This window comes from Thamnophis sirtalis, unplaced genomic scaffold (genome assembly GCF_051295495.1).
Source record: "Thamnophis sirtalis isolate CommonGarterSnake01/CBP01778 unplaced genomic scaffold, rThaSir2_p1.2 scaffold_3, whole genome shotgun sequence".
In the NCBI taxonomy this organism is placed as follows: Eukaryota; Metazoa; Chordata; class Lepidosauria; order Squamata; family Natricidae; genus Thamnophis; species Thamnophis sirtalis.
The window spans coordinates 162,815,951-162,834,116 of NW_028261383.1; the positions used below are offsets into that span (position 1 = coordinate 162,815,951).

At 43.2% G+C, this 18,166-nt stretch overlaps 1 protein-coding gene across 2 annotated transcripts in view; it reads right to left on the reverse strand.

Annotated features, from left to right (window-relative positions):
- Positions 1–1,634, reverse strand: part of HDAC7 (histone deacetylase 7) — a 235,504-nt gene extending 233,870 nt beyond the window's left edge. Inside the window, exon 1 of one of the 2 annotated variants that reach the window (XM_087710652.1) lies at positions 1,602–1,634. In XM_087710652.1, coding sequence (XP_087566778.1) covers positions 1,602–1,620 — 19 coding nt within the window. In that variant the 5' untranslated portion in view covers positions 1,621–1,634. Of the gene's footprint in view, positions 1–794; positions 929–1,601 lie in introns of those variants that run through there. The other variant, XM_087710653.1, reaches the window with a different exon arrangement.
- Between the last annotated feature and the right edge of the window lie 16,532 nt (positions 1,635–18,166).

An 18,166-nucleotide genomic window follows, 5' to 3' on the forward strand; every position in this document is an offset into this window, starting at 1 on the left:
GTAGTTTAGAATTTTTAGATGAATAACAAATACAAGCATATATGTTCCATGTCAACTAACCAACAATCAATTCATTAATATTTGATTTGAAAACTTCTCAAACCTGATTTTAAAAAGTGAAATGTGCAAAAAGTTTCAGAACTTTGCATTCATACATTTCCCTCCCTACTCCCAATGTCTGAATTTGCACATTCATTTCAGTCCTGCCATGATTCTTACAGCTCCAGTACACAGGAATAAATTGGGTTCAGCAGCCAACGGGAAACTTAATTGTTTTAACCAGCCCAACCCACACCCCTTATGTTCACCAAAATGTAAACAAAGGACGCCTTCCTTTTTCACTTGCATGTGGAGCAGTGCTTTGTAGCAACCGAAGAACCCAAACTTCTGACCTTCTCAATCTTAACTCGGAATCTCTTTTACCAACTGAATGTTTCAAAACCTCAAAAGCTTTTTCTTCAGCAACACGATCAAAAGAATACAAGGTATCGCCGGTCGCGAGCAGCAGATAAGGAGAGTAGCTTACGAGATGTCAAATAAAAAAAAAGCCTTTAAACTTCTCGAGAAAAGGAGGTGGAACGGAGGAAGAAGAAACAATGCCAAAACAGAGCCGATTTTGCTGCAAAAACAAAAGGACGGGTCCACCCAAACCCAAATATACAAATTCGCGGCTACAAAAGCGCACCCCCCTGGTTGCAATCTTAGACCCGCTAATTTGGGGGGGGGGGGGAAGCCCCACAGAGTGCAGCGGGTTTACTTCTGAGTAAGCACACGTATCGGAGCCAGACACTTACTGGGTCACCTTCAGAAGTTAGGGACTTCCTGCCTTTCAGCCCGAGGTCCTCCCGGCTAAAAGGTTTCTTCTTGGGAGCCCTTTGGCGAATTCCACCCGGCGTCCATCCGGCTCCCCAGCGCCTCTTGCGATTGGGCAAATAAGGACAAGGAGCCGCGGCGGGGGGGTGGGTGGGCTGGGGAGGAAGCAGCGGCGCAGCACCTATTTAGCAGACCGTTCCACTTGAGGCGCGGAAGCGAAGCCGGCTGGTTCCAAAAGAGAAGGCAGGGAACACTCTCCGGCCGGTGCGCCTGTCACATCTCAGGTGAAAGCAAGCGGCCACTTCAAGAAGCGGAAGCGGAACCCTGAGCTAAAGGGCCTTTTCTTTCCTGCGTGCTCCTCAACGCCGAAGGAGGCATGACTTACAGCAGGGACCTGACATTACCGGAGCCAATGTATATATTGGCACCGCCGGTTTAAGCAATCCCGGGGGGGGGGGATTAAAGCCTCCTGGATAATTGGCCCTGAACTAGGCGACAGCGATGGGATCGGCAGGAGGGAAACCCCCCCTTCACTCCCCCCAGGCCACGCTGCTTTCCCTCTGTAAGGAAGGGGTGCTAAGCGAGCGGCTTTCCACCGCTGAGCCTTTGGGGCGTGCTGCTGTCTTGTCTGCGGCCGGGGAGAAAACGAGGAAGCCGCAAAGAAACCCCAAGAGCGGATCGCCGTCCCCGATGACACGCACACGCGCCTTTTTAAAAGAAGGAGCGGCCGCCTGAGCTTCGCCCAATCGGCTGCGGCGCGCGGGATGCCGCGCGAGATCCTAACTCACCGCGGTCGCGCCCATTCATCCAGGGCTCTTCAGTCGAATCCTCAAGGAGCGCGTCGCATCGCTCGCTGCTCCGCCGCTTCCTTCTTTCCTCCTCGACTTCGTTTGTTGTGTGCTTCCGTGCGCGCCTGGTGTGTGTTTTTCGTTTGAGAGAGAGAGAGGGGGGGAGAGAGAGAAAAGAGGCAGTTGCTTTCTTAAGCCGCAAGTCTGGCTGTGAAAATGTGGGTGTGAGAGAGGGGGAGTTTGGGGGTGTGTGTGATGTGTGTGTGCGGGGGGGGGGGTGAAAGCAGGAGGGGAAGGGCTGCGAGAAAGAAAGGCCCCGAGGCCGTGCAGAATGACAATAGAAGGAAACGCTTTATCAAACTTCGAAAGAGCAGCCTGCCAGCTACCCGAGCCTACCCTGGGAACAAGGGGGCGGAGGGCTGCCGCTTAAGAGCCAGCGAGGGGAGGGAGACGTCCCGCAGGAGGCAGAAAAGGGAGCCAAGGTGCTGGGGTTCCCTCCCTTGGCAGCGGACGGCCCTCTCTCCCTCCCTCCCTCCTGCGCATGTCACCCACCCGCCGGCCAACTTTTGTGTTGAGAAATCTCCTCGCAACCCTGCCTTTCTCGCTTCCCCCCCCCTCAACACCCCCCCCCCGGCTCAATTAAAAAAAAATACGAACAAACGGTTGGACTCGTTTCTTTGAAAATTAGGGCGATGGAACAGTGGGAGAGCATCAGAATTTAAGCAGCTTTTCTCCCAGACGCCCTCCTTCCCTCCCCCCCTCCACCTCTATTTCATCCTTCCAAGATCTTGTGAGTCAAGCATTAGCAATGTGTTACCGTAATGTTACCAATCTGGTATGTAGAACTGGAGAGGGTTTAGCTAATGAAACACATGCGCTCAGCCTCTGCTGGGAGGGGGCAGGGAGGAGATGAGAGGGGGGAAATGAAATGTTCCATAAGGGCAGTCAAGATCTATGGGAGAGGGGAGCAGGGTTCACCCAAGACCCTAGGCAAAAGTAAAAAGATGCATAGTTTATGTCTGGAATACTTTGTGGAATGGAATGGAATAGAATTATTTATTGGCCAAGTGTGATTGGACACACAAGGAATTTGTCTTTGATGCCTATGCTCTCAGTGTAGATAAAAAGTCAAGATACATTTGTCAAGAATCATAAGGTTAATGAGAATCATAGGGTACAAATAAGCAATCAGGAATAAGCATATGGGCTGCCTTAACACATGGGTCTGATGGGCACTTGCTCATAGGCCCCATGAGCATAGGGGCCCCATACTAATCTGGGTATGTTAACCCTTCAAAGCACCTTGTATCATATAAATAACAGCAACTGTAGGGCTTACTGAGTATTATTGTGTTTTTCAATATCGATTTTGTTGGAAGTGACAATAAAATAAATATATGTTTAATTTTATCGACCATTTACATTTTTACTTTTGTGAGTAGTTGTCGTAGGGCCCCCAGTACACTGCTTTGCCCATAATGCTGTTAAGACAGCCCTGCAAATGGTGGCATTCCAGCCGCTGCCTTCAGAAGTTGTGGGTGTGTTTTTAAAAAGACACTGGACAGCTACGTATCTGAAATGGTTTAGCAATAGCAATAGCAGTAGACTTATATACCGCTTCATAGGGCTTTCAGCCCTCTCTAAGCGGTTTACAGAGAGTCAGCATATTGCCCCCAACAATCTGGGTCCTCATTTTACCCACCTCGGAAGGATGGAAGGCTGAGTCAACCCTGAGCCGGTGAGATTTGAACCGCTGAACTGCTGATCTAGCAGTAGCCTGCAGTGCTGCATTTAACCACTGCGCCACCTTGGCTCTTTTAGGATCTCCTGCTTGAACAGAGGATTGGACTAGAAAACCTCCAAAGTGTCTTAGCCTGTGAAACTATAAGTTTCTATGATGTGTGTGTTTGAGTGTGTTTATGTAGGTTTGTGAAATTATACAGTGCCTTAAACTATATTGTGGGTGAATTATTTGGGCATTACCCTGGGATGTGAAATAGTCACTTGCATTGCCTTCTCCTGAGATTAGCATGTTTGGGGGCGAAGGGGGGGGGGACGGGACTACAGCCAGGAATCAGATCAGAATGAATGTCAATTCTTCTCTCTGCAGAATGAGATGGGGAGGGGAGTTGCAGCTTTTCAAACAGCATATCATTCAGTGGGATACCATGAACCTACAAAATCCAGGGTATAAAACTTGCACAGCTGATCTCTCCATATTGCAGGAAATTCTCATTGAGATGTTTAAGGTCTGTCCCAATAGATTTTTGTCTATAAATATTCCATCTCTGATGAAGTGACAAGAACAGGAGGAATGGTACCGAGTCCTGTAGTATGAGTCCATCAACTCTAGATATTGTCTTGTTGGAATACTGTTCCTTCCATCTCAGGTGAACAAAGTATTTGTCCTCTCCTCTCCCTCAAAACTCTCAAGGGTATCTTTGATTTAAAAAAAAAAAAGACCACAAGGGAGAAGCATCCCAGAATTCTTGCTACTACAAATATAAACAAACCTATTTATAATTCATCATAGCTCACATTTTTAACATATCTACAAAATGTTTTCGTATCATTACTCACTTCCCAAAATATTCTGGGAAAGATGGTCCCATGGAATGACACATTTGGCAAAAATGAGAAACCAGATAGCCTCTGGGGAAATGTGAATAGTCCAAAGGCAAGAGTTTAGGGATACGATCACTGCAGCTAGATTGTCAGTCTTTATCATTCAGTTAAAAAAAAACGTTTTTATTCTCATATTGTTTTCATCAACTGGGGATATTCAAGTTTTGTGGAGCTAGAATTTGGGTTTAATAGCCAAGGATACCTTTGGTAACACTTAAAGTAATTTCATACTAAGCAACACTGCTGAATACTGGGGTTATATATTCTGCGTAGAGGGATGTGGTGGCTCAATGGCTAAGATGCTGAGCTTGTCGATCAGAAAGGTTGGCAGTTCGGCGGTTTGAATCCCTAGTGCTGCGTAATGGAATGAGCTCCCGTTACTTGTCCCAGCTTCTGCCAACTTAGCAGTTCGAAAGCATGTAAAAATGCATGTAGAAAAATAGGGACCACCTTTGGTGGGAAGGTAACAGCATTCTGTGCACCTTCAGCATTTAGTCATGCCAGCCACATGACCACGGAGACATCTTCAGACAGTGCTGGCTCTTGGGCTTTGAAACGGAGATGAGCGCCGCCCCCTAGAGTCAGGAATGACTAGCACATATGTGCAAGGGGAACCTTTATATTCTGTGTGATTTGTTAGATTCACCATCTTGTTCTTTTCCTCCCTTTTGTGGTGTGGTTCTTTTCTCAAAGTGATTCATATATATAAATAAATATATAAAGTGTTAACAACAACAATAAGAACTAATACAAATGAAATAGAGAAAATGACAAGAGAAATAAAAGAAAAAGCTAAAAGTGTAATAAGGAAAAGAAGAAGAAACTAGGAAAAGAGAACAATGTAAAGAGAGACATAACTATATAAAGAAGTGGTTTACGATATTCTTTGCAACAGTTCAAATATATTTTAATCTGTCTCTAAAGTTAGGGTACGTCATGACTTTCTTATTTCCATAATCTATCTTGCCTAATCATCAAAACCATAAATCACATTTTTTTTTACACAAAAAGGTTCATAAGGGATTTTTAGTCACCAATAAATATAGATATTATTCTTTCTGTAATAAAAAAATAAGTTTGTCCACCTCAACAAGTTCTGTCAATTTAATCAAGCATTCTTTCATGGTGGATAATATTGAATCTTTCCACCTTTCAGTATTGTTCTAAAGTCAGGTGGCACCATATTCAATAAATTTGGTCTTTATTTTCCAGTTTCCAGGATTGTATCTCTTGCAGATAGCATCAGCTACATTTTTTTAAAAAAAGGAGGGGGGACCCTGTGTATAAAGCTTTAAAGAACAACCACAATCCATCATTAGGTTACACAAGGGAAATAAGAGAAATGCTGGAATAAAAATTGTAGTCAGTGGATTTACTCAAGAATTTGTGACTGTTTCTTGTAACCTAGAATAGTTTTTGGACCTACTAAATAAAGGACATGTATTAATGTAATTTAGATCAGTGCAGCCTGTTTATTGTGACTACTGCCAAGAGCATCATATAAATTTCATCTTAATACTATGATGGTTCCTTGTACCTTTCATCCCGTTTTTGCAATACTCAAGACTCTTGGCATGTAATGGTAAAGCATGATTTTCATTGACTGTGCGCAATTTTTGAAGCAAAAAAATAAATGTTGGGAGTTTGTTTGCATCAGCTCTCTTCATCTCCAAACTGGCCTCCAAATAGTCCATACATTTCAGTAATGTCATCATGTGACTGGCCCACCCTTTAAAAACACCCAAATATTTTTTTTTAATGCAAATGTAGTCTTAAGCAGCAAAACAACTTCTGCATTAGATCATTTTTAATGTGTCTAAGTTTAGGATGTAAAAATAAAGAGAGCTCAAATCAAGCTGAATTCCTGATGATTTTTGGACGATATCCATGTTCTTTTCTTGATGGGCTTTGCAGTTGTCTTTTCAACAATGTTCTTTCGACTTCCCACCCTAGCTTAAATCCCTGGGGTTTCCTAGTGGTCTTCCATCCAAAGAGTACAGTGAAAATAAAAAGTTTTAAAATGGTGCTGGAAACAAAATTACAGCCCGCATGACCATTTCAGGAGTATCACAGTGAGCCTCATCTCACCAGTCCCAGGTCATAGTACATCAGCAATATTGTAGCTGTCTTTGTGTAAGCTCTAACACATGGTTAATGAAACCATGGCTTGCAGATGAACCCAATAATAACACACATTTGTGTGTGTGTGTGTGTGTGTGTGTGTGTGTGTGTGCATTTTCCTGGCCCAGATAATTATAACTAGCCAGCCACATTTTAGTCTAGTGTTTATGGCAATGCTGACCTCAAAGCAATCTTCAGAGACAATCCTACATACAATAAATTTCAGTGATCTAATCTGGAGGTTATCAGAGTCTGGGTAATAGCAGACTCTCTCTTCTCTGGAAGGGTTTTGCAGCTGACTCAGCAGCAGGAGTTGATGAAAAGATGCTTCGTGCCGCAGATGTCACTTGTTGAGAAAGTCCGTTGGAAGTGGGACAGAGACAGTTAGTGATAAGTCAAAGAGAGCTGCAGAGTTAGGGATGAGAAGCCAAAGGTAGTTATTTACTGAGAACAAAGAGCAATTAGCGGAATCAGAAGAGCAGGGATAAGGAAAGGACTGCGGACAAGAGTGAAGAGGAGTGATGTTAAACTAAGACGATGGGATTAAATTCCTGTTTATTATGTTGCTATTATGATTCAAATAGTCATTTGTTCCCCAATCTCTCTGCATTGTGCTTGTATTTATCTGATCTCGTGTGGATTGCAAGATTTTTCAATCCCACCCCACAACAGGGTGGGATATTCACTGTTAAACATAATAAAAAGGGCCCAGCAATTCACAGTAAATGCATGTGTTACTTTGAAAGATGTTAGAGAACTTTATCCCATGTTGTGGGGAGAAGGAGCTTTGTTAGGACAGCTAGATATTTATTTATTTAGGGAATTTCATTGTGTTTATTTTGTACAATGACAATAAAGGCTATACTATAATTTACTATAATACTATACTATAATATTCACACATGGTGACTCCAGGCAGCTTACAGAATATAAAACCCCATGTTAAAAACAATAAAACTAATAAAAGAAGTCATATAATAAATTAATATACTAAAATCATCCCCCCCATCCCATGCCCTAATGACAGCTCCTCATAAGAGCCATTTAATGGGCTCCATCCCGCTCTGGGTTCTCCAGGCCTGCTGGCAGAACTGGGTTTTCAGAGCCTTCCGAAAGAGTGCTAGAGTGGGGGCTATACTTGTTGTGGCCCGCCAGTGGCCAACAGAGCTGGCAGCAGATTTGGATAGTGAGGTGGTTGGGGAGGAAGATGGGCCAGTCCTAGAGTCTGAGGAAGGCTCTGATGAGGGCTCTGTGTCAGAGGCAGAGAGGAGGCCAGAGCCATATGCCAGTTATCAGTTGCCTTCAGAGTCAGATGTCAGTGAGGCAGACAAACAGCTGGAGCCTGTTCCCAGTGTGTGCATGCACAGAGTTGCCAGATGAAGGGAACAGCTAAACAACAGGGATCAACTTGGGAGTAAGGCCACAGGTGGACGATGAATGGCCCCTCCCAGAAGAAATAAAAGAGGAGTGAAAGGGGAGTGGAGTTTGCAGGAGACAATTAGTTCGCTTAATTGATTTGTGACTCTCCGAGACTCCTTGCCAAGTTTTGCAGCTTTCGGCCTGTCAACTCTCCAAGCCAGATAAGATCTGTGACTGTAAATCCTTCCTTGAAAGACTTTGCTGGATATGAATGAGCAGAATTCACAGTAAATTAATAAAAGGGGCTTTTGTCGGGACAAGGAGTTTGTTTCATTCTCTTGGGAAGCCAAGGTCAGAGCAATTCTAAACTCTGATGGTGTTCCAGGGAGAGGGGGCCACCACAGAGAAGCAATAGCAATAGCAGTAGACTTATATACCGCTTCATAGGCCTTTCAGGCCTCTCTAAGCGGTTTACAGAGAGTCAGCATATTGCCCCCAACAATCTGGGTCCTCATTTTACCCACCTCGGAAGGATGGAAGGCTGAGTCAACCCTGAGCCAGTGAGATTTGAACCGCTGACCTGCTGATCTAGCAGTAGCTAGCAGTGCTGCATTTAACCACTGCGCCACCTTGGCTCTTCTTGATATGTCATAACCAGGTAGAAAGAGCTTTCTGTACTAAACCTAATGGGACTCTTAATGGGATGGGATTCTTAACCTGGAATTCTTTTCTCCCGCAGGGATCATTCAGGAAGGAAGGAAGGAAGCGTGTAAACTAGGCAGTTTAGGTTCTCACAGGGCACTCTGCCATGTGGTGAGGGAGGAGGATGGTGGCTTGTGGAAAATGAAAGGAGTCACCTTCCACTGTCAGGCAACCCACTGACCTCACAGTGGGTGCACTAGGAAGAATTTTGCCAAGATCCACTCCTCTTAAGCCACTAAGGCTGGCCAGGAACTGAATGCCTCCAGGAAGGGGACCCCAAGCAGAGCTTCAGATGAAAGCAGTGGGGTTCTCTTCTTGCTCCCCATCAACTGGCACTCAATGCTACACCGCCCCACCATGGAGGTTCCATTGAGTCACCCCAAAGCCATTGTTCCTGTTGAGTCTTTTGCTAAGAGCCTTGAAGGGTGAGGGGTTTTTTTTATATCCCCCCTCCCCAAGCAGGTCAGAGCTTCTCGTGGGAAAAGGGCAGTGGAGAAAAGTCTATTCAGGCACAGAAGCTCCGGTGCTAAATATGGAGCCTCCCCTCCTCCCCCTCCTTTGCTCCGCTCTGCCCTCCTGCCCAGGCTGCCTTAACTGAGATGAATGAGGCTTTGAGCATCCCTATGAATGCAGCATGGAAGAAGCCGTATATTGCTTTTCACCCCAGGGGGATTCCCTTATCAAGAGCCTTTTTTTCCCCTGTTGTTGTTGTCAGAAAATTGGGAGAGAAAGAGGGCTGAACAAAGCTGCCATTTGCTTCTGCTCGGGGTGAAGATGAAACCTTTCCCCAGCCTTTCATTGCCTGTCTTTTCCCACTCCTGCTTATCTTACCTTCCCCAGGATCAGGTGCCCCACAGCATCAAAAACAGAATTGTGTGTTTGGAAGCAGGGATTTAACTCCTCCCGCTCCCACCCACCCCTTATTTAGTCCCCTCAACACAGGCAGGTAAAAAGCTGAGATAGAACTTTCTTTTTTAAAATGCAAGCCACTGTTTAGTATTGTGGAAAGTTATCACCCAGCCCTCTCCCAGAAAAATGAAATATCCTAGGAAATATTGAAATGGCAGAATATTATATTTCTCTGGATGTGAAAAGGAAGAAACATGTTTTAAAAAGACAGAGTAGCTCCCTGCAGCTTCCTGCCCATTCCCCTTTGTCAATGGGCCATTAAGATGTCCAAGCCAGTCCCTTTACATAATAAAGAGTTCTCCCCTTCAGCTCCAGGGGGGTGGATGGGATTAAGTCATGATAATATTGGCCCTTTACCCACTCACCACAAGGCATCTGAAAACTCAACCAAACCTGGATTCAAAACGCAGCCTAGATAGTTGCCCCTGTATGGCCCCATGGGAGTCTGACAACCAATCAGAATACAAGCTCAAGATCAAAAGCCAGAGAGGGCATAAAACCAGGGTCTCAGTTTCTCTTCTTCCCTTTTCTTTTTCTTCACCCAGCATTGAAGCATGTGATCACCTTTTCTGTTCAGGACTCAAGCCACGTGGCCCTGTCCACCATTAAAACCATCTTTCCGAGCAGCCTCCATGTCTCCAGTGTCTTTTCCCCCACTTGGAGCTGAACCCAGAAGGACATTTCTTTCAACAATATGTTAAAGTGAGAAGATGCTGGAGTACGACCTTAGCTGGGACTGGGCAGAAGGGGCAAGCAGAGAGAAATGGCACATTGTGAAAATGAAGCTTTGGATGTCACATTGTGGTGGAATAATGCCATAGTTCATTGTGCTCACGGATCCAACTCTACTTGTGACCAAGCCTTCTAGGCCAGTGATGGTCAACCTTTTCAGCTCTGAGTGCCCGAACTGGAACACACGTATGTGCCTGAGAACCAAAAACTTGAAGACCAGCTAGCTGGTATGCATGCATACGCTGGCCACCTGGTCTTCTGGTGCATGCATGCACGCCAGCCAGCTGGTCTTCACATGCCCTGGAGCACCGGAAACCTGAAGACAGGGTGGTCCTACATGTGCCCACAAGAGGACGCTGTGTGCCACCTCAGGCAAGCGTACCATCATGGTTCTAGGCGATCAGATGCATCCACCAGGGTGCCATCAGGAATGGGCATTAAATATGTAGGTAGCCTTCATTTAGCAACCACAACTGAGAGGGAAATGTGGTTGTTAAGTGAAGTGGTTGCTAAGTGAAACCTCAAATGTGCTTACAATCTTACTTCAGCTTTCCTTTGTTTTATATACTTGCAAAGGTCGTAAATGCGAGGATTGGTCAGAAAATTACTTCTCCATGACTGTTGCAACTGTCAGTAACTGGATGAGGCTGTCGCTAAATGAGGACAGTCTGTAATGGTTAGCTATGATATGAACTCTGCCAAAGAAGCAGTTATGGACAATTAGTAGCAACAGTACCAGAATGTAGTGACAGCAACGTATGGGGAATGTCCCCCCCAAAAATCTTCAAGGGCAATATTGTGGCCTGAACACTACAAATAACCATGGTTCAGGTGGAGTGTATCTGTGGTTCTATCAATAAGTAGCTAAAGAAGGAACCTGGAGCAGTTGTAATGCTATTTGCAATAGTGGGAATGAAACACATTCATATCACAATATAGGAACGGTACATGCGTATTGGTACGATGGGCATGTGCCCCAACACAAACTCTGTCTCTTAATGTTTAGTGCAACAGTGCAGTGCAAGAATGAAAGGAATGAGTTTGTACTGTGACATCACAACACCTGTTTGGCATCACCATGGATACCTGTAGATCAGGGCTGTCAAATTCGTGGCCCGTGGGCCGGATGTGTCACGTGCTGGCCACGCCCATGCCGACACAAGTTTGACCCCCCTGCTGTAGATTACCATGGTGAGGAAGGCAGCAGAAAACCACCATCTAATATTTTGTTAAGAAAAAGATCAATAGGTCAAAAATACGCATCTAATGTTTCTCCATCTTAGTCAGTGAGGATATAAAAATCTCCTGATCAGTCTAAGATGGAGAAACATTAGATGCGTATGGTGGTTTTCTGCTGCCTTCTTCACCATGGTAATCTATAGCAGGGGTGTCAAACTTGTGTCGTCACGGCGTTGTCCTGTGATGTATCAGGACTTTCTCCCCCCCTTTGCTAAACTGGGCATGGGCGTGGCCAGCACGTGACGCATCCGGCCCACGGGCCACGAATTTGACAGCCCTGATCTACAGGTATCCATGGTGATGCAAAACAGGTGTTGTGATGTCACAGTACAAACTCATTCCTTTCATTCTTGCACTGCACTGTTGCACTAAACATTAAGAGACAGAGTTTGTGTTGGGGCACATGCCCATCGTACCAATACGCATGTACCGTTCCTATATTGTGATATGAATGTGTTTCATTCCCACTATTGCAAATAGCATTACAACTGCTCCAGGCTCCTTCTTAGAGCAGTACAACTTTATACAAAGTAGAAAGGCTTGCAAATCTCTGAAAGAAACCAAGAGATTATAAACTATGAATTATACAAAGAAACTTTCAGAATAAATTCAGCAGTGGGGGACAACACATATCCTGGCTGAAAAATCTCATAGTATATAGTTTGGCAAAAAAATAAATAAAAAAAATCAGTGACCTTGTTTAAAACATAACATCAAATGAACACATGCCATTGGTGGTCACCAACCCCGAGGAGGGGCCAGCACTTAAAAAATAAAATCCATGGTTTATAGCATTGGCAACTTGTTTGCAGCCTCCAAAATTTGCATGCTCTTTGTTTCTGCCTTTAGGGGCCATGGGGAACGAAAGTCACCACAGGGTAATATTTCTAGAGATGGTGGGACGCAACATTTGAATTTGTTTTGCATTTTGGAGCTTTAGCTTTTCTAAAATGTAAAAAAAGAAATATAAATCCAATGTACGTAGTCCTCAACGTTTGACCACAATGGAGCCCAACGTTTCTGTTGCTAAGTGAGACAATTCATTTGAGTTTTGCCCCATTTTATGACCTTTCTTGCCATAGTTGTTAAGTGAGGCCATGCAACTGTTAAATTAGTAACATGGTTGTTAAGTGAGTCTAGCTTCCCCATTGACACTGCTTGTCAGACATTCCCAGAAGGGGATCACATGATCCCAGAACACAGCATCCATCATAAATATGAGTCAGTTGCCAAGCCTCTGACTTTTGATCACATGGCTATGGGGATGCTGCAATGGTCATAAATGTGAAAAATGGTCATAAGCCACTTTTTTCAATGCGGTTGTAACTTTGAATGGTCACTAAGCATATTGTACGTCAAGGATTACCTATCGTCCTGAACAAACTACTTTTTTAACCTTTATATTAAGAAATGCACATACTCATCTCAAATCACCCCACTAATATTGAGAGATTTCCCAATAAATTTTAAAAGCACAGTTCTAGAGACCACAAAACTGATGCTGGGAAGCCACATGTATTCACACAGCATACAGTAGGTTTAGCCATATAGCAAAACCCAACCACTGTGGATTATTTAATAAACCGTGGCTAAATAAATCTGTGGTTGAAAGCAATAAACAGCCAGCCAGCCTGCCTGCCTGAAACAACATGATATGGACACAGTTTTCTCTCCTTCTTCTATCAAGGGCCTTATTTCTTCAGGAGGAATCTTCCAATATATGTCAACTGTGGACACAAATGAAATAAACAGTGCGTGAGACCCAGGTGCCTCCACTTTACTTCAGCCAGATCATTAGAGCATACTGTATTTTTCAGACTATAAGAGGCACTGGTGTATAAGACGCACCAAGATTTTGAAGAGGTAAGGAAGGCCAAAAATGGCTGTATTCAGTGTATAAGATGCACCAACATTTCCATGCTCTTTTGGGGGGGGGAGGTGCATCTTATACTCTGAAAAATACGGTAAGTCCCTAAACCCAGAAGAAGCAAAGTAGAATAGCAAGGAATGAAATAGATTACTGGCCGCATCCAGCAAATGAACAATGCCTCTTTCCTAGTCCATACATGGGAAGTTCTGTCTGCCAATGTCTTGACCAGTGATGTGCGGTGGGGTTTATGGCTGGTGAGGCAAAAAGAAAGCAAGCGGCTTTTGCCCGCCCTGCCGCTATGTCCGACATAGAGACGGGACGCCTCTATGTTGGACATATCGGCAGAGTGGGCAAAAGCCGCTTTCTTTCTTTTGCCCAGAGACTGCAGACCGCCTGAGCTGCCCACCTCTGGGCAAAAGAAACAAAGCGCCAGCCCATCAGCAGAGGTGGGTAAAAGACCTGCCTCTGCTGGCAGGCTGCCCCGACACAGAGAAAGAAAGCTGGCAGGATGTCCTCCCTGCCTCTCTTACCCCTTCCCTCTCTTCTCAAACAAACTCTCTCTCAAATTGAGAGAGAGTTTGTTTGTGTGAAGAAACAAACACACTCACACACACACAAATTACTTACAATTACTTGCAAATTACATTAATTTTGAATTCCTCTCCCTCCCTCTGACTCACATACCTTTTCCAGCTGTTTCACAATCACAGAGGATTTCAACTCTGCTCTTGTCAGCCATGATGAAAATGTAAAAATGTAAAAGGAAAAAGGCAAGAGCTGCTGAGGTCAGGCTGGGTTAGCTGCTGCCAGAGTCCCCAATGGATGACTCTGCTTAATTGTTTAAAAAAGCCTCTTAAAAAAGTCCTCTACAGGAGGAGGCAAGAGAACCACGTGCCTCATCTACATAAGGATTTTTTTGGCTTTTAACCCTTGCTTAACTCTGCTCGAGTGATCATAAAGTCAGACTAAATGAGGCACGTGGTTCTCCTGCCTCCTCCTGTAGAGGGCGCTTTTTAGAGGCTTTTTTAAACAGTTAAGCACTAAGCAGAGTCATCCACTGTGACTCTGGCAGCAACTACCTCAGCCTTTTTCCTTTTACATTTTCCTCCGGGAATAGGGCGGCATACAAGTTCAATAAATTGAATTGAATTGAAATTGAATTTTTCTTTTCATGATGACAGTGGTGAGGCCCTGCCTCCCCTGACTGCATGTCACTGGTCTTGACAATCATAGCAAGCCAAGTCTTTATTGAAACAAAAACAAAATGGCCGGCCAATGTGCATGTACTAGAATATTACTATAATATGGCAGTGATATCATTTGAATCTGAAAAACAACGTAGAGAACAGAAACAGAGCAGTCTAAACCAATGTGCATCAAATCTTAGGTTTAAGCTGTCACTACCCCCCCCTCCCCCAAATTGTGCTAACATAGGAATGCTGGACAGGGGAATTTTAGCCACAATTCACCATAGATGGTGGCAGATAATCAACATTCTGTGTTTTTTTCAGGGCAAAGTGTAGAATTGTACATGGGCTCCCAAGCAAAGTGTGATGGAAATGTGCATCTGAAGAAGCAGTGGGGGACAGTGTTGGCAGGAGCCAGGATTAAGAGACTGAGCAGTCCTGAACTGCATGAGGAAGATGTAGCCATACCCTAGAACAGAGCTGTCAAACTTGCGGCCCGCGGGCTGTATGCATCACATGCTGGCCACGCCCACATCTGGTTTAGCAAAGGGGGGAAGTCCTGATATGTCACATGATGATGCTGTGATACCACGAGTTTGACAACCCCCTGCCCTGAATATCTCATGATGTATCTAGTAAGTTAGAAGATTATAGCCTTAGTTTGACAAGTTTCTCCCCTTGAAGTGTAAGCAAATAAAGGATTGAACTCAATTTGACTTTGCTATGTTGTCTCTGGGCCTCGGCCAGATATAAAGATAGAATTAAAACCAACAAAAGTTGAGAATGTATTAATGTCTGAAAGGTGAGGTGCAGATGATTGGCAGGAAGGCCAAAGGTAGGTCTTAAACAAACTTTTCTGCAACATTTTCCACTCAATTGAAGAGCAGGAAGATACATGCTAGCTAGGGCTATCTACAACTTGGCCTGCTAACCCTAACTACAAGCAGGCAAAGCAGGTCAGAGGTGTAGCCCTCAGAATTTCTGTAGGAGGAGCATAAAACTTTGTGGCTGAACCTCTAGGTTCATTGCCTGCAATTGTCCCTTCTCCAATGGTAGTAGCTGGGACGAGAAGGTGTAGGAGATGTGAGGGTCCCAATAATAAGGCTGAAGTGTAAATGCTGCCCATGTTTTTCCAACAGCAAAGAAAAAAGATGGAGAAATAAGCTGCAAATACTATAAATATACATTTACACTTAGAAGGAGGGGTGGGATTCAGCCGGTTTGGACCGGTTCAGGCAAACTGGATGTTAGTTTTTATTTTTCAAAGAAAAATATTTCACCATTTTTTCCACACAAGCCGACCTCCAACCTCTGTGCCCCTCCCCTCCGGGAAATCCAGGAAGGAACACTCACTACTTCTCTAGCCAAGTATTTCCTGGAGCTCTATGGTACTGGGACATCTTTTCTTATAAAAGTAAGTAAAATGGGCGGGGGGGGGGGGGTTCATTTTCTTGCTTTAACATTTTATCTTCAATGAAAATATTGAGACAGAGAGAGGTTAGACAGAGTGTCTTTTGTCTTGCCCCAGTTAAGGTTTCTTAAGCAAATCCACTGGGCTTTCAACATGAAGCCAGAAAATCGGGACTTTTTTAAAACGCCCCGGGACACGGGACAAATTGTTATAAATCGTGACTGTCCCGCCAAAATCGGGACGTCTGGTCACCTTAGCTTAGAAGTATATGCTGGCCTGTTTCTGGCTCTTTTTCCTGGGCAAATATATGTCCAAGGACATTGTGCAAGGTCAAGAGGACGCTTGAAAAAGAAGGCTCTTTCCACCAACATTCGATTTAAGTATTATGTACAGTATATCCACATGAATAGAGCATGAGCACTTCTCTCCTCCAGCTGCTTTCTTGGACTCCTCCGTGTTCCACATGAAATTGCAAATCAATAGCATCTTTGTTTGATACAAAGACCTACATGCCAGATTTACATATTAAGCATCAGCTTGCTTCTCTTTTCAACAACTTTAGAAATACAGGAATTTTGCCTTCAGAGTGGCCTGAATTTACACTTTTCCTTTGGTGTTGGGTTTGAGCTGGGGATATAAATCGAACAAGTGGGCGTCACGCACTCAGAAAAATCATAGAAACATCAGCTCCCTGAATTGCTTGAGATCTATACAGGCAGAATGAATATTAAAGAATAAAGAATGCTATAAAGAATAAGGAATTCTATAAAGAATTCTAAAGAATAAAGAATTCTATTTGCATCAATAAGTTTTCCAAAAGCAAATAAAAACAAAACTCTGCAAGAAAGTTTTATTACACAAATTCAAAGTGAAAGTATTTATATTTCAAAAGTAAGCAAATCCCAGATGGGTTTTTTTAAAAAAATATATTAAAAAATCCTGCCAGATATAAATTTTAGGACAGAAAAAGAAGACACATCAGAGTAAAATCAGGCAATTTACCCTGATTTACTCACATTCATAAATATAGTGATGCTATTTATGACAAGTTATTTTTGTTTTTAATAGCATACTTTATTTTTGTTCTCTTGTGTAGTAAAACGCAGAAACGAAATAACTCTTCAGTTTACTGCATTTTAACACTTAGGAAAGTTGCAACAATTCTGTGGGTGGTGATGAAAATGTCACTGAAAATTGGAAGATTCATTTCATCACAGTATGCAAAATATCATTTAAAGCCAGAAGAGCAACACTTTTAAAGAGGGATATGTCAAAGCTTAACGCACATTAAAATGCTTTTAAAGGAGAGAAGCCCATCATTTCCCAAGGTGGAATATCTAAGCAAAACATTTGAATCTGCCATTCAAAAAAATAGGTGTGACCAGGACTGAATAATAGAGCATAACCTATGCTCTGTTAGTATGATTATTTTCTGTGTATTTAATAATTTTCCTATTCTGCCACTTTAGATGATATAATTTATGGTAACTTAGATATGTGGTCCAAGAGACAAATTTGTAATCCTTAGCTTAAAAAAAAATCCTCCTATATTTCCAGCTTACAGTTAAACAAACTGTTCTAAACTGATTAGTAAAATTAAGATGAACAGGCCTGTCAAGTCACAATACCCATTTCTATTTAAAAAATTAATACTATAGTAAAAAGTGGTACATCCGTATGTTAGATAATAATCCAAATTTTAATGGCTCATGATTTAATATGGAAGTTTGCTGGCCTACTAGAGAGGACTTATTTACAGTCATATGTGCTATTAGTTTTGTTTTTCTTCTTTAACAGGGGTTCTTTGTTTTAACAGGTGGATTTCAAAAAATGAAGTTTCCCTCTCTCATTTTATGTTCCTTCCAAACAAAACCCATTAAGAAGGAAAACATGGAATAGTTATCTAACACTCTGGGGCCATTTAAACTAAAAATGGGCAGAAATACAATGAAGTACAGGACTAATACAATTACTTTTTTTTAAAGTAACACACAGTTTAACTATGGAATCATACAGTAGTTTCCAGACCAGTGTTTCTTAACCTTGGCAACTTGAAGAAGTATGGACCTCAACTCCCAGAATTCTCAGGCCAGCTGGCCAGGGAATTCTGGGAATTGAAGTCCATGCATCTTAAACCTTGGCCAAGGTCAAGAAGCATTGATACAGATGCAGTTGGTAGCAAATAATTCAGATTATTTTGATAAGGATTCTATAAATAAGGATTAGTCTATTCTCTTGATGGTTGCCTTCTGTCTTTAGAACCACAGAGCTTCCCTTAAATACTGGTATAAGTTATAGAGAAAAATTGTGGGCTGTGGGTATCTTGTCCATGCTTACAATCTTCCCAAATGTATTTGTTTGGAATGCTGGACCAGATAGATAGTTGACCAGAACTCTTCCTATATGTCTG